General features: G+C 41.9%; 1 protein-coding gene across 4 annotated transcripts in view; it reads right to left on the bottom strand.

Moving 5' to 3' along the window:
- LOC114561480 (complement C3) overlaps window positions 1-15,902 on the bottom strand; it is an 84,276-nt gene extending 68,374 nt beyond the window's left edge. For 3 of the 4 annotated variants that reach the window (XM_028587521.1, XM_028587522.1, XM_028587524.1), the window contains exons 1-9: window positions 15,665-15,902; window positions 14,452-14,541; window positions 14,230-14,313; window positions 13,482-13,624; window positions 13,062-13,268; window positions 10,456-11,476; window positions 1,516-1,711; window positions 1,195-1,357; window positions 909-1,003 (exon numbers count right to left, since the gene is read on the bottom strand). In XM_028587521.1, coding sequence (XP_028443322.1) covers window positions 909-1,003; window positions 1,195-1,357; window positions 1,516-1,711; window positions 10,456-10,532 — 531 coding nt within the window. In that variant the 5' untranslated portion in view covers window positions 10,533-11,476; window positions 13,062-13,268; window positions 13,482-13,624; ... (1 more) ...; window positions 14,452-14,541; window positions 15,665-15,902. Of the gene's footprint in view, window positions 1-908; window positions 1,004-1,194; window positions 1,358-1,515; window positions 1,712-2,183; window positions 2,205-10,455; window positions 11,477-13,061; window positions 13,269-13,481; window positions 13,625-14,229; window positions 14,314-14,451; window positions 14,542-15,664 lie in introns of those variants that run through there. The other variant, XM_028587523.1, reaches the window with a different exon arrangement.
- Between the last annotated feature and the right edge of the window lie 353 nt (window positions 15,903-16,255).

Below are 16,255 nucleotides of genomic sequence, written 5' to 3'. Positions count from 1 at the left end.
GCCTGGGAGCTTTGGCACTGATGTCCATAGAGAAATCACTTCTTTTGGAGCTCAAATCACAGGACAAACTATACGACGCCGCCATTGCCCACTTCACAAAGAAAGACCGACGAATGGACTTGGTTTTCATGTAAAGTAGGCCTATGTTATAGGCCACCTTGATTATTATTTCAAGGGATTAAGATTACTGGCCAAGTGGACATTCAGGAATTTGTATTTATTGCGGAGGTTGTCCCAGCGCAAATTGCCTTTAATTCAATTTTATTCCCTCCCATGCTCACTTGTCTGTCCCTTTCCCTGTGGAGAATTAAGGAGGTATAGTAGAACCTATAAATTAAAATTTAGACTTTAATTTATTGCACTATGCATAATTGCGCATGGAGAGGCATTTGCACTTCATTGCAACTTTAAAACATAGTCTTTGTATTATCAGCTTTGTGTAACTTTTGGCGTATTGTGATTTTGAAATTGTATTGTAGATTGATAATGCTCATGGATTTATTTGTCAATGTGTGAATGATTTGTAATGCGCTGTGATTTCATAGCGCTATCCATGGTGACGGGGTGACATTCTGGGAGACCTAATTTTATATTTCCAGATTTTGGCTTTAGAGTGTGTTTATTTAATTTCAACTATGTAGCCTAAATGGTCTTCAGTTTTCTGAAGTTAATGTTGAGAATGTTATTGACATTATGCTCTATTTGTTTACATCCTTGTCATCGTTAATTAAAGGACTGCACTTGTTAAACCCTTTCAATTCAGCGTACTGTTGCTTTTTTCCGCGACGATTTCTTTTCTCGGTGGTGATGGCCGAGGTGAAGGCCCAGCTGTAGTACTCAGGGTTCGCCACTGCATTACAATGTGTGCTTATCAAAGATAAAAAATACAAGATATAAAAATACAATACCACAATCTCGATGGCAATAGCAGCATCAGTTTGGGCTTCGGCATCCCTCTCTACGGGCTCCATACGGGGGGTCACTGCAAACATCCTGTAATGAACTGACAGAGAAAGAAAGAGGTTGATTTTGCTGCTGAAGGTTGGAGGAAGGTGTATCTATTTTTTAATTTACTAATCTGCTTATGTCAAGAGGGTTTATTTTACTGTAATTTACAGTGCAATCATTCAATTTAGGGAAAACAAGTCTCTCAGTGTGTTTCTTAACAGTTATGTAGCCTAGTATTGAAGTCACCTTTGCTGTTGGGGGTGTAGAGGGTCTTGTCAGTCTGGATGAAGATGTACCCGGACTGGAAGGACACTAAGACCACCTTCTCCAGCACTTTGTCAGGGAACTGAGCTTGCAGGTACACATACTGTTTCATGGTAGGAGCCTTACTGAAGTTTCCAACAGGGATCTGAAACCAGAATGATGAGACATAAGCAGTACGTGCATCAGGAGCAGGCTGGGGTACATCATGTACATTTCTGGACTCATTTCTAGATTCTTATTGGTCGTGTTAGAAAATGAAGCTAAGTAACAGTAACATGTATACATTGACAGTATTTCATTTACCGTAATTTGTCCGAGCTCCTGGAAGTTTCTTTCACTGGTAAGGGTCACAGATGTGGATGTCAGCCTTCTGGTTTTGGCTGGATGGTTCATCACGTGGATTTGGACCGGGATGTTTCCCCCGGTGCAGTCTTGACACTCCACAAAGATGTTTTCTGCTGTTCCTACCCGCAACAAGTTAGGGGCAGACATCAGCTTCCTGCAGAACAGCGGTGAGACAGAGAAAGATATTAATGGCACTATACTGTAGTCACTGAGCAGAGGTGACCACATGCTGTTTATGATGTACTGACAAACTTTTTTATTTAAAGAAGTATAAAACACACACATTATAATGGAGAGTTGCCAGTATTTATACCCATGGTTTACAGGTGTATCTGTTTGTACAAAGGTTTTAAGAGTGAATCTCTTACAGAAGTAGTTCCTGACCTGTTTTGTATGTGACCCCTTAAAAATGTCCTTGTAACCCTTTGTCACAGCTATTGGCTATTTTCGGCTATTATTACTAAGTGTAATTTTTTCTGTAAGATATGTATGTGCTTGAAGAGGGAAACATTTTCAGTATTTCACAAGAAAAAAGCTAAAATGATAGGAAGTCTAAAAAAACCTAATTATTTAAAACAGAATTATGTTTTTTTCCCGCCCCTTCTGGTGGACCTCGTGGGACCTACCTTTCGAAAAAATATGAACGGTGGTCAACGGGGATCCCGTTTGAATTGAGCCATGGATTACAAATATGTTCTTCAATTTAAAAGATAATTTTTCAACCGAAGAAAGTTTCAGTTAGCCGTAGCTTTGTCGTAGTACCACTTAGTTTAGTGTGAAACTGCTAAGACAACCACATCTCTCGTCTCACACAGTTTACCTCACCTAGCTTGATGCTCAACCTGCTCGCTAGCTAGCTAGCTTAGCTCTGTTCCACAACACATGTAACGTTATCTTAACTGCTGTGTTTTATCCAGTGAAGTGTTTTCAGCAGATAGGCAAAAGAACGAGCGAGATCCTCTGCTCATTTGAGTAACGTTACAACGATACACACGATACATACACACACATCGTAGCTTCAGCCAGGGACGGACTGACAATCTGTGCGTTCTGGAAAAGTCCAGAATGGCCGTCCAACTGACGGCACAAAAAAAGTCTATTAAAGCAATATTAACAGCCAACAGCAGGGGGCGCAAATACAATCACTTATATGCTACGTGTAAAAATAAAACTGAAGAAGAAGAGTAGGCCTACATCATTAGCTGATCATTAGATGTGAGTTAATTTGACATCAGCAATACTGGTAAGTGCCAGGAGAAGGAAAGATTATAGGCTGCCTTTATCCCTATCTTAACTTAGTCAGCTTATGAGTGTGCATCATGATTATGAAAATGATTGTGCCATTTAGTGCTGTCAAACTTAACGTGTTAAATAATTTCTGTTAGGTTAATTTGAAACATTAAACGTGTTAGAAATGAATCAAGGGTTGACTCACTCCGTGAAGTTGTACTGAGCCCAGTTTTGCTGCTAGGATGAGGTATTACATTAAACGGGAAAACATCAGCCATGCATTGGTACCACTCTAAACGTGCTAACAAACAGGGAAAATAAATAAGTCACCAAATGTAACCAAAAGTTTAACCAAAAAAAACCCAGCTTGCACTTTCTGTCAGTCTTCCATCAGAGTGCAGTCTTTCATATTTGCGTTTAATATTGTGGAACTGGCAAAGACCTGGTGGTTGGTTGTGAAAGTTGCACAGATAACATTGATAGGGCCTAGTCATTTCACAGCCTTAATATGAATCAAAGGTGTAATGTGACATTGACAAAATATTAAATAGGTTATTTAATGCTAATTCTTTAACACAAAGCAACACATGTTATATACATTTATATTTGAATAGTCGTAACTAGTAAATAGTAGTAACTAACTATCAGTGTAGTTTGGGTATAGGCCCACAGAATATCTAATCCCCATGTTCAGGTACAGCAAGTAGCCTACTTTATCTTTGAAAGTGTTGTCAGTAATACTCTGTACTGTTTTATAATTACAAGTTTGTGTAATTTGGGGTTTCTGTAGCCAGTGACATTTCATTATTTGTATTTTATTTTCAATGCAGATGTAATGGCATTGTACATTTTTCATTCTTTCATTCTTCATTAATAAACACAACCCCAATTATCATCATTGGTTTTGAGATGTTACTTGCTGTGAATACCTTGTCTGATAGGCTACAGTATTGTGGCAGATTATCAGGACATCCTGGCTAGTGTCTGCTGCGCACGACTAGGAGCGAATGGCCAGATGATGGGCCTATTTGGGAGAAACTCCAGGGCTGTTTTTTAGCCCCAGTCCGTCCCTGGCTTCAGCGAGACGTCATGTGTGTATGTAGCCTATTTACGTATTTTCACAGTCTTATACTTCAACAGTTCAACAATAAACTGAGGCTTTCTTCAGTTGAAAAACTATCTTTTAAATTGACGAACATCATATTTGTAATCCATGGCTCAATTCAAACGGAATCAAAAAATGATTTGCCTCTCCCCATTCACTACCGTTCATATTTTTTCGAAAGATAGGTCGCAATGGACTAGAAGTAGAAGGGCGCTGACCCCTCCCAAATAAGCACACATACGTCGCCACGACTTCCTCTGCAATTAATCGCGGTCATTCTAAAGCGTTGTTTAATGAGCGTCTGGATGTCTTATTATGATGGAAATCTATACGTTGCAGCAAAGTTTGAACTATGTTGGTTAGATGTATTACAAGTTCCTCAGTTGTTTGAGCGTTAGGACATCTTATTTTGATGGAAATCTATAGGCAAGGCAATTTTATTTATATAGCACATTTCAGCAGCAGCGCAATTCAGGTGCTTTACATAAAACATTAAAACACAGTTAGAAATGAATACAGAATTAAAAACAATTAATAAATATTATAAACAGTTAATACAAAATTAAAAACAGTTAATACAAAATTAAGAACAGATACAATATAGGAATAATATTCACAATCCAGTACATTGAATTAAAAAAAGGCAATGACAGGTCTTCAGCCTTTATTTAAAAGAGCTGAGAGTAGGTGCCGACCTACAGTTTTCCGGAAGTTACATATACATACTTATACATAGCAGCAACATACTATTAACTATGTTGTTACAATGTCATTCAAGTTCCTCACTTGATTGCTGGTCATTTTGAAGCATTGTCTAATGAGCGTCTGGATGTCTTTTACTTTACACACATTGTTGATGTGATGGACCATGAATCTGAATTCTGCCCAGCAACATATTCGCGCCACAGTCGATAAAGGAAGGAAAAAAGTTGACAGGCTGAACGGTTAGGATGGAGACTGCTTCGTTGCTACAGTTAAACCCCATGGTAAGCACTATTTCAGCTTAATGTAACACATATTTCGACGTTTTCGCATGCTTAAATTTAAATATCCCTGCTCTAGCTAGCTAAGTACTACTCTGACTGAACCTGAATGTAAAGTTAACGTTAGCTATGTCAGTTGTGGTAAGTTAATTTACTTGCTGTTGTTCCATAATTTAACATAATTTGGCTAACCATAACATTAATGTTACACAGGCCAGTAACGTGAGCTTAGCTAACGTTACTACTACGTTAGTTAATGCTAACGACTTAGGTTACACTTTGAATACAAAATGTAACCTAAGTACAACTTCCAATTTACTAATGTGCAGCGAAGGAGAGATACCACACGTCCTTCCTGCTGCTGTCAGACTTTATAATCAACACTGCTCCAAGTAGACCACACGCACCATATGTGACAATTTACTCATGTACATCTTATTATGCAATATCAATAACTCATATGCATAATCTGAATACCGTGTTATTAAACTTTCTGTGTATACTTGTTTGAACTGCTTTATTCTTGCATTTTTACTGATGCTTTTGTCATTGCACTTTCCCTTTGGTGCAGTATCACTGAAAATGTCCCCACTGTGGGACTAATTAAGGATCTTATCTTATATATGTCGCGGAGAGAGCGGCTACATGTTGCTGAAACGTCAAGCAGCGATGTCCCGCGAATGTCGTGCCAATGAGCAAATGAGCAATATGCTACGTATTCCCGCCGCATCTTGATTACATTGCCAATACATCGCGGCGACGTATGTGTGCTTACTAGGTCAGTTTCATGTTGGGACCCAAGCCCCAGGTTGAGATCCACTGCCTTAGAGTCTGTGAGTTAAAGTTTCAATTCAACCAGTATACCAAATGTAACAGAGTTGGGAGTAGCCTTTTTTTTTACAAAATTGATGTGTTGGTTACATATATTTTTGGAACCACCTGGTGGGTTAAGATGAAAGTTGACGCCACAGATGGCAGCCTTGGTACTGTACTGTTTATTTTTGTGCGTCTATTATATTTTCTGCAGTTTTTAACCCTTGTATTGTCCTTTGTGTCACGGGAACTGGTTTAGTTTATTCACTTTTTGTATAAGCCTCGCGGCCTCTGTCCTTCGGGTCCCGGGGACCCTCGCTTATTCTATGTTATTCCATGTCACACGCTTGCCTCGTCCTTCGGGTCCCCGGGACCCTCGTCCCTCATTTGATTCTACGTCGTACTAAAATCTACTGGCCTTGCAACGGCCTCTGTCCTTTGGGGGGTCCCCGGGACCCTGGCCTACTATTTTTATACACTTTGTCACGTCAACTACCGCGGTGGCAACTACTTGGCCCTTGGGGTCTCCGGGACCCTCGCTTAGTCAATGGCATGCATTTTTGTCTCTTGCTACTGGCCTCGTGGCAGCCGGTGTCACTCGGGTCCCCGGGACCCTTGTTGCAGTGGAAAGTTGATGTTGTGTTTTTTTTTTTTTTTTGTGCAGCGTAAAGTCAAAGTCGAAGCTCAAACTGCCGCGCGAGTCAAGAGGCTACTGTCTGACGCAGTCCGCGCAATAGGGCCGTGTGCAACTCCCGCAGATGTATCTCTGGCAGCCACCGCACACGGTGTGTGTCTTGCGGTCCTTTTTCTTTGGACAGAGCTGACACCTCTTTCGCTTGCTGGGCACTCTCGCCGCTCTCGGTTCCGCTTCCTCCTCGTCTTCTTCCTCGTCTCCTCGCTGGTCTTGTAGGGCTCGCCTGACCTCGGCGCGCCTGACCTCGCCGCGCCTGACCTCGCCGCGCCTGACCTCGCCGCCCCGGCTTTGACGAGCGCAGCGGACGCCTTCCTGCGAGGGAGACGCGAGCGTCTCTCGATGACTGGAGTGACGAGTGCCCTGCCCAGCTGCTCGAGGAAGGCCCTGCGCCTGTTGAGCTTGCCGCGCAGCCACTTGGGCCTGAGCTCTCGCCAGAGCACAAAGGTGTTGTAGCGGACACGTCGAGGATGTTGTGGAATAGGGTGAGGGGCCGGCGCGCCGTCTTCCTGCGGCAGCTGTACGTGCCGACGAGCTTGTCCAGGTTGTCCACGCTGCCCTTGGTGCTGTTGTAGTGCAGGATGATGTCGGGCTTGGCGGCCCTGGAGGCGTTGCCCCGTCCCCCGTGTGCAGCATGCTCAGCAGCACCACGTTCCTGTTCCTCTTGGGCATGTAGGACACCAGAGTGACGGTGGGCGTGAAAGTGAACCTGGACGAGAAGCAGCTCGGGCTTGTTTTTGTGCATCGTGCCCACCACGGTGAGGCGCCTCTCGTGGAGGAGCCGCCGGACCAGCTCGTAGGAGGTGAAAAAGTTGTCACACGTCACGTTGCGCAGACCCCGCACTCCCTCGGTCACGTCCATCACCACGCGGGCGCCCTGATTCCTCTCAGGTTCGCCGGCCTCCGACTTGCCAGTGTACATCTGCATGGTCCACACGTAGCTGGAGCCGGCGTCGCAGGCCACCCACAACTTGAGTCCGTACCTGGCGGGCTTGCTGGGCATGTACTGGCGGAAGGAGCATCGACCTTGGTGGACGTGACGGACTAGGAGGAGAACGATGAGAATGGGAGGAAAAGAGTGACGATGAAAAAGTTACAAAAACACATGCGCACACATAGACACACACACACACACACCGCGAAAGGGAACCAGCTGCTCGTCCACGGTCATGTCGGGGCCTGGGTTGTAGAGACGAGGCAGCCGCCGCACCCAGGCGTCCCACACTTCTCGTATGGCCGCCAGTTTGTCCGAGGCTCGTCTGGTGCCTCTCGTCTCGCGGTCGTTGATTTGCAGTAGTCGCAAGAGCACGTGGAATCGCTTAAGCGACATTTTGGTGCGGGAAATGGCCCTGCCGCTCTCCTCGTGCCACAGGCTCTCCAGGGCCTCGTTTCGGGACCTGTACATGCCGGCGAGGATCAGTAGCCCGAGGTAGCCGCGCAGCTCAGTGACGTCCGTCATTTTCCAGTCGTTGCCGCATTTCCTGAGGCCCTCGAAGTTTGTGGCGATCACCATAATCTCTAGTATGCGCCGCGTGACCAAGTGGTCGAATGTGGAGAGTATGTCGCAGACGCGTGTGGCCACGTACACTGTGGGTCGCGGGCTCTCTGGAGCGGTAGCGCGTCTGTGGTCTTGTTCTTGGTCTTGTTCTTCTCGTTCTTGTGCTGTGCCACGGCGATGTGGTCGAGGGCGACTGGGATGATATGTCGTTGAGGACCATTCGATTTCGCTGTTTCTTGACACAAACCTTTCGCTCTCCTCATCGTCCTGCTCGTGCTCCTCTTCTCCACCCTCATCCTCTTCATCTCTTTCTTCTTCATCTCCTTCTACTTCTTCCTCTCCTCCTTCTTCTTCTTCCTCTCCTTCTTCCTCTCCTTCTTCTACTTTCTCCTCAGCTTCTCCTTCGCTATCGCCGTCGTGACAGCAGTCTTTGGCTCCATCAGTCTTTGGCTCCATCACCATGTTCATCTTTGTCCTCTTCTGACGCACACCTGCCAGATACGCATTCGTGGTCCTCGTGACCGTCTTGCTCTTGCTCTTGTTCTTGTTCTGGGACGTTGGATGCGGCGCTGACGATAATCTGATGCAGCTTCATTTCGAGTCAAACGACGGGCCATGCTGAAGAACGACGACGGGGACAACAACAATGACAAAAACAACAACTCAAGACGTGAAGACACGTGTACAGTATGTGTGTGTGTAATAAAAGTGTTTACTAGGTCGAGGACGGGGTTTGTTTCTTTCCCCTTTCCCTTACCCTTTCTGCGTTATTACTACAACAAGCCAGGCCAGGGTTCCCCGAATACCACAGAATAACGTATGGGTCACAGAGACCCGAAGGCCAGGGCCGCGGTAGCAGGGAAATACCATTGAACACTGGCCAGGGTCCCCGAGACCCGAAGCGCAACGCCAGGCCAATACAAAAAGTCAAATAAACTGGCCGCGTATTCTGTGGGTCCTGGGCTCTCTGGAGCGGTAGCACGTCTGTGGTCTTGTCCTTGGTCTTGGTCTTGTTCTTGTTCTTGTTCTTCTTGTTCTCGCGCTGTGCCATGGCGATGAGGTCGAGGGCGACTGGGATGATAAGTCGTCGAGGACCCTTCGATTTCGCCATTTCTCGACTTTCGAGAATCTGCTTCTACTTAAACAAAGGTTGGTGTACAGATGCTACTGTGCTGAAAAATACGTGCAGCCCTCACTTAGAAACTCTCTTTATAAACTGTCAACTCTCGAACTGTGTTAGGGCTAGCGCTACTAGCTTGTCATCCAAATGTTACAGACAGTGTAACTTTATCCACGAGTAGCACTTTTAGTAGCATGCCAAGCTAATGCTAGTTAGCTAGTCACACACTTGCTGGCTGGCTCTTGGCCGTAATGTTTTCTAGTAATTTCAGATGGTAATTGTTCTACTCTTTGCTACACAGATTCACATCTGTGTAGCAAAGAGTAGAACAATTACCATGCTTGAAGTTGCATAACACACCGTTGATGAAGATTGTGTGCTGTTGTGATTTTGATACCACGTAGGCTTTGTTAAATGTGGGTTATTTACTGTATATTGTTACAATGTTTTTGCACTACGGCAATATGTTGTAAATAGAAAACAAAATGGCGATCCATTGTCCAGTTATTGTCTGTGGACAAAATGTGCATTCAGAATGTTTTAGTATTGCTATTGAAATAATGCTTTTGCTGCTCTTAAAACCTTACAAAACAATATGATCTTGAAGAGCTCATAGTACCTTACTGTGTGGCTGGGGGCTGTGTTATTGGTGGATTTTTATTTACTTTTTGAAACATTTCAGATAAGTTAAAAGAAAGCATTTGAATGCATCTGCCAATACATTTGCCAATTATTGTAAAATAAAAAATAATGCAGCAGAGTTTTTATGGACAGATTCTGCAACCTGAGGAAAAACAGCGGCCACAGATCACCTTCCTCATTAACCCTTTCACTGCTGAATCCGATTGTTTGAAAGCCCCTCTAGTGACAAATGAGTGAAAGAGTCTCTTCAAGTGGCCACAACCAAGTACAACCAGACCTAAAAAGGATTGTGGATAACAAAGACTGTCAGGTTTCCCACTGAGTCAATCTAAATAAGAAAAAAACCCTGTTGCTGTTGTAATGTGGACCTGCATGTGTTGTGTGGCGTTTTGCTATGGTGCGTGTTTTTTTGTGGCTCTTTATGCTGAACTGGTTGGCCACCCCTGGATTAGATAGAGACTCAGCCAAAGGCACAACCTCCTCTGATTGGCCAACACTACGTTTCCTTTCCTTGACTGGGTTACAGGTGCATAGCATCGGTGACAGACACACAGGACATTAAACCCGTTTCAAGCCCTTTGAACCTGTATTTGTTTGTCCTCTGTCACTAACAGACAAGTTCACAAACTCTCACTTGAAGCAATACAATTTATTTAAAAAAAAGTTTTGTATTATAATTTTTAGGGGGGCTGAGAATAGATTTAGGGGGGCTTGAGCACTCCCTAAAAAGGGTCTAAAATCGCCCATGATCTGGCTTAATGCATTGCTGTTCAAACTCTTTACAAGGGGGTGTAAAGGTAAGGCAGGTCTACTTACAATGCAGCTCCATCAGCCAGAGAAGTCAGAGAGACAAAGGCCAGAGAGGCCAGCAGCCACAGCAGAGTCCTACTCATCCTTCAGCCTGATCCACTCTGGACTGTCGATCTGCAGCACCCTCCTTTTATCCACTCCCCCCCCACCACCTCCACTTCACCTCTAGGATGTCTCACCAGTCCTCCTCTTCAATTTTCTCTCTCGTGTCAAGGTGCATGTTATGTTTAGGATAAATGAAAAACAATTATTTTCCCCTCTTACCTGTATTCCTATTTATTAATCTAAATCGTTTTGGTGTGAGTTGGATTTATTGGCAATAGTAGTACAATGGAACTAAATGGCAATTGACTTGTGGTGCTCAAAGTGCTGTGAAAATATAAATAAATAAAATTAAGCTATTTTTTTATTTTTAAATATTAGTATTTGTCATAAGGCATATGTTTTAGGTAATTGTGTTTTACTGGGTTCTGGTATATATGCAGTATATACAACTTAAACTTGTTTGAATTGCACTGTACAATGTGTTCTATTGGTAAAGATGTACAGTATTATATGACCAAATACAATTTATTTTGTGCAAGAAATGTGTTTTATGCTTTTTGCCATTTTTGCTTTCAAAAATGTACGATAGTAAATGTACTTCAAATATTTAGTAGGAACAGGAATAATGATGTACAAAATACTTTCACCAGAAATCAGATTTTAGACATTATCATGTAGAATTGATAAAACAAACATATCTAAGCTGTATAGGTCAATGGCGTGAGTCCTAACAGATTGGTTTGATTGAACATGAAAACATTCTGTATACAAGTTAGTTTAGTAATTGAATATATTGAACATAATGCAGAGCTTTTAAATACAAGACCTTTAAATTGAACATAAATTTAATGAATGAGATGGTATTATGTGCAACCGATATACATATTTTGTTAATCCAACAGATTTCTACAGCTTTGTAAATACAAACCCAATTTCACATGATTTCCCAGCAGCAGTTGAGAAACTGTTTGTTATCTCCGCTCTGAGTAAAAAGATAAACAGTAGAAAACCAATCAGGGTTTAGCATACAGTCGAATGACCAGTTCACTGCAAAATTACAGAAAAGGCTATTCTAAACTCATGTTTTTTTATAAATTATTACATTTTACTACTCTTGTAATTATTATTCTGAGCCTGCTGAACCAGCATACTTACACATAATCAAATATATTGCATAAGCACACAGACAGTGTGGGTCAAAGTAAAGAAGGCTATTCAGCAGCAAGGAATTTTCTCTAATAACAACAATAATTGTACTATGTGATTTTAATGTTTCTATGCATTTCTTGAAATTGATAATATTATTAATTATTATAAAACTAAGTATATATTTTGGAAAGTATCCAGATCATTCTTTGTATATTTGATTCAATGTTGTGGAAGTTATTATACATCCACAACATTGTATCAAAATTCACTTTAATCTTTTGAACTACACACAGGCTTGGGAGTTATGGGGCCCTATTTTAACAATCTGAGCGCACGGCGTGAAGCACCTGACGCTGGTGCATTTAGGGCATGTAAAAATCCACTTTTGCTAGTATAAACAGCGGAAAAAATGGTCCGTTCGCCAGGCGCATTGTTTAAAAGGGTTGTACTTACATGTCTCCATTAATCATAGCTGTGTTTTGGGGGGCCTAATAAACCAATCAGAGTGTCATCTCCCATTACCTTTAAAAACTAGGCGTGTTTGTACCTTTGCGCATTGCTATTATGATGGAGGATTTTCTAAGCAGGAAGGAAAGATTTTCAGGAGAAGAAAGTGATCTGCTCGTGCGTGAAGTTAATGCTGCGTTATTAACTTTAGACCAGGTTTTTGTTGGTCAATCACTTCCCACTGCCTCAAGATAGCAATACGCCCAGAATGCACCTTGACAGATGGTACTCCCTTATTCATGATTTCATCCTAACACTGTAAGGGTCCCATGCTCAGATACACTAAAATATCCTGTAGGCCCCCACCAAAGGTCATAGGTTAACATTACCTAAGTTGTTATTCAGCTATATGCTTACAGAATACATAACAACCCTGGACATCTAATCAATCAGGGCCTCTAACTTTTTATTCTCAGAATTTAAACATCTGGATCAGATCCAACCTTTGCACGCATAGGGCCTCTTGCCTTTCTGAGAATTTCTACATCGGTCTCAATGTACCACATTATAGAATATATGAAATATGAAAATACATTTGAGTAAATGCAGGCTTGATTATTCCACCTATCACACCTGAACACACTTCCCATTTTAAAGTGCATTTAAGTGCACATACTGTGGACCATCAAACACAGTTATCAGATGGCCACATTTACATTGGCTACAGTGAACATTCAGGCAAAGTTCAATCTGGCTTTACATTTTGTTTGTTGAATTTCAAAGAGTTTTTCCATTTAGGATAAGGTTGATTTGTCACCCTTTTAGAGCTCACGCTGAACATCTGCTTGAGAACTAAATTCTAACACTTTCCACCTATGCCACAAAGCATCTGGCTACTAGAAAAACAAAGGAAGCTTCTTTGTGTGACTTGAGTATAAAAAATGACATTAGGCCTATGTCTTTGTGCTTACCTTTTATTATGGTGGACTCATTTTTATTTAACTTTTAACTTCTGATTTTCCTTTCTTGAGTTTCACTACTGCTGACACTCAAAGAGTTGGTACTGATTAACCATCTCCTCCATGCCCAAACAGGTAATTCTGTGTTCCTCAGTTTGACACTCCACTTCTGTGGGCCAGTACTCTATCCAGATGCTCTCTCCTAATACATACTGATACCTGAGGAAAGCCAAGTGAACAATACACATCTGTAACACTCTGTAACATGACATGAAAAGCCCCCTCATCCCTTCCCACAATCACTATCGACACTGACACTTAAGCTAGAGTACAAAAAAGCCTAACTTGATTTACTAATAAAAAAAAAAAGTGAAACATTAAAAATGTTTAAATGCAAAATCCACAAACATTTACACAAAGAAGAAAACGTACGTTTGATGTATGCCATCTCTGTGAATATCTTTGGACGTGCCCATGATAAGGTAGGTTTTTCCCATACCCAGATCTAAAGACTGCCTGCAGTAGGGGTAACTGAGGAAAGTGCGCTGTTTATTCTGAGGACTCATCAAGAGTTCCTGAAATTCAAGAATAGGAAAAAGCAGAAAAGGTACTTTAGGATTTAGTTAAATGCATAGCTAAAGATGTTGTACAAAACATTTATGCTGTATTATCATAGCCAGTGGAATGCTTAAAAAATAGACATTTGGGGACATATGCTTATTCCCTTTTTTGCTTGGATTTGATTGATAGCACTATTTATACCACTGTCACAGGAAATATGTAGCCAACAGCCAGCTAATTTAGCTAAATCTTTCCAATGTAACAATCCACCCTCCAACGCTTCTAATCTCCATGTTTAATCCGCACAAAGAAATAAAATGTAGAAAACAACAATTCTTTTTTTACAGGGGTTACATGGTGGACTATTTCTTGGCCCGGGACCAATAACCTACTTAAGTTATCTGGCAATGCAAGGTAAGCTAGCTGGCTGCTAGAGGTAGCTTCATACTTAGTGTACAAACATCAGTGAACATTATACAAAACCAATATTCTCATCTAACTTTCTGCAAGAAAGAGAATAAGCGTGTTTCCTTAACTGTTGAACCACGCCATCACCTATAAAGCACATTAGAACATCAGTTTCTAGTACATTTCAGGCAGTTCAATGTTAAATACATACCTTCTTTGATGACTTCCAGTAACTTCACTGTGAAAAGGTCAGTGGAGAAATCTTCTGTAAAATTTACCAGTCTCACTTTGTACACTGAGGACAGACAAGTTGCAGATTGTTAGCTCACTTTCTCCCTCTTTTAGTCCTGCCGTACTTATTCTCTCAATCTCTGAGTCACACAAACACATACATTTTTGTGATATATAAAACGCAATTCATGTACACTCTTACCAAAATCTATTTTGCTGGTGTGTGTAGTCTCACAGACCTTAGCTGTTTGTTGATCATTGGGGATTTTGTCCTTCTGTATACTGCAGTTCTCTGGAAATACACAAGAGGCACAAGGAATATACACAACTGATTACATAGGCACATGGGGATGTGTGTGGATGGGTTGAAAGGTGAGTGCATCTGCATCTTAGTCACAATTTAAGTATTGCAGGTGCTTGTTGCCTTGACGGAATGTTCATAAAGTTTGCTGACGACATCATCGGCCTCAACACGGGAGGTCAGAGCCCCGACATCTTGGTGCCGAGACAATGTCAGTAAATCAAATAAGCTGATCTTGTCTTTAGTGTAACTGAAATGGAAAAGAAATGCGTTGTCTGACAGTTACAATTTTAGGGTGACCAGATGGAAAAGACGAAATGGGACAAGCTTAAAAAAATCAAAAGATGCTCGTTGTTGGAAACTAAACAATGTAAAGTTGCAGCTTTTATTTAACAAGGATGGAGATGTTTTGTTTGCCTCCCCTCACATCAAACAATAATTATAGATATTAGGGATGGTATTGCCTCTGATTTCCTGATAGATTTGATTCTGATTCACAAATTCAAATGTTTATTTGGGATATTTACAGTTTCAAAACTAATTTAGCTTGGATATGAAAGAGATGATACAGTTGTACAAGGTTCCCTCTAACCTGCTGCATAGAGACAGAGCGCATCGCATCATACTCTTAAAGCCACGCCCACTGGAGGGGAAAACAACTGTCCATTTCTATCTGTAAGCTAACACAGATAACATCGGACATATCATTAGATTGGTATGATGATGCTGTGGGATCCTACAGTCTTCACATTCTCTCTGCTGACTCCTCATATCAGGAAAAGTTAAGTTCTGGGTTATTTTGGTAGTGAATATCACCACACAGCAGCTTTTAGGAATGTTTCTATTGCTTTTTAGCAGAGGGAATAAAGACGAGGAAAACTTCACACAAAACAAGTCAATGGAAAGCAGAGATAGGTTTTCCCCTCTGGTGCGGGCGGGACTAGTGGTGTATTTCCGCTTATTTGCAGTGTAACATGTAGAATTATTTACAAGAAGCTGGTTTATCTTTTATAGTGTGTAAGTTTTATATTGTGTGTACAGTATGTATGTTTACTCTAATACTGATGACATATGCCTCACATTGATTTAAAATGATAATCACTTCTGGACTTACCGAGCCTTTCTGCAGTTCCTTACAGCTGGACTCAGTGGCCCTCATTTATCAAAAGTGCGTACACCAAATTTCCAGCGTACACCTGGCGTACACCCAAAACCACGGTGACTTTGAGATTTATCAATATGGACGTTGGCGTACGGCACACTCAAATCCTACGCCAGCTCAGGAGGTGGTGTACATGTACGCACGTATTGAGTTAGTGTGGAAATGCGCAGAAAAACAATTCCTAACACCACAAAACGCACTGACCAACTAAAAGAAGACCTCTATGCGCCGGTATGCAACATTGTTTTAGCCTGGGGGGGTCCTGTACAACATCTCGCAGGAAGACACGGTGCCATAAATGTAGCGATGGAGCCCAATGAGCCGATGCCCGGAGAGCAGTGTCCAGAACAGCCCCAACTGGGGGCTATACCAAGGAGACAGGATATTATTCCTCGCTTTTAAAAAGGTAGCCTATAGTGTTATGTTTGTCAATGATATTCAATACAGGAAACATGACGATGCACAACATTTATTTATTCTTCAGGTTTTTGTTTCTCTTTCAAGTGAATGATTTATTTCTGCCATTGACCAAGTTATTTTGGC

The sequence above is a fragment of the Perca flavescens genome, chromosome 9 (assembly GCF_004354835.1).
Source record: "Perca flavescens isolate YP-PL-M2 chromosome 9, PFLA_1.0, whole genome shotgun sequence".
NCBI classification, from domain to species: domain Eukaryota; kingdom Metazoa; phylum Chordata; class Actinopteri; order Perciformes; family Percidae; genus Perca; species Perca flavescens.
Note: the sequence above shows the minus strand (reverse complement) of the source record. Positions and strands in the feature narration are given on the sequence as shown.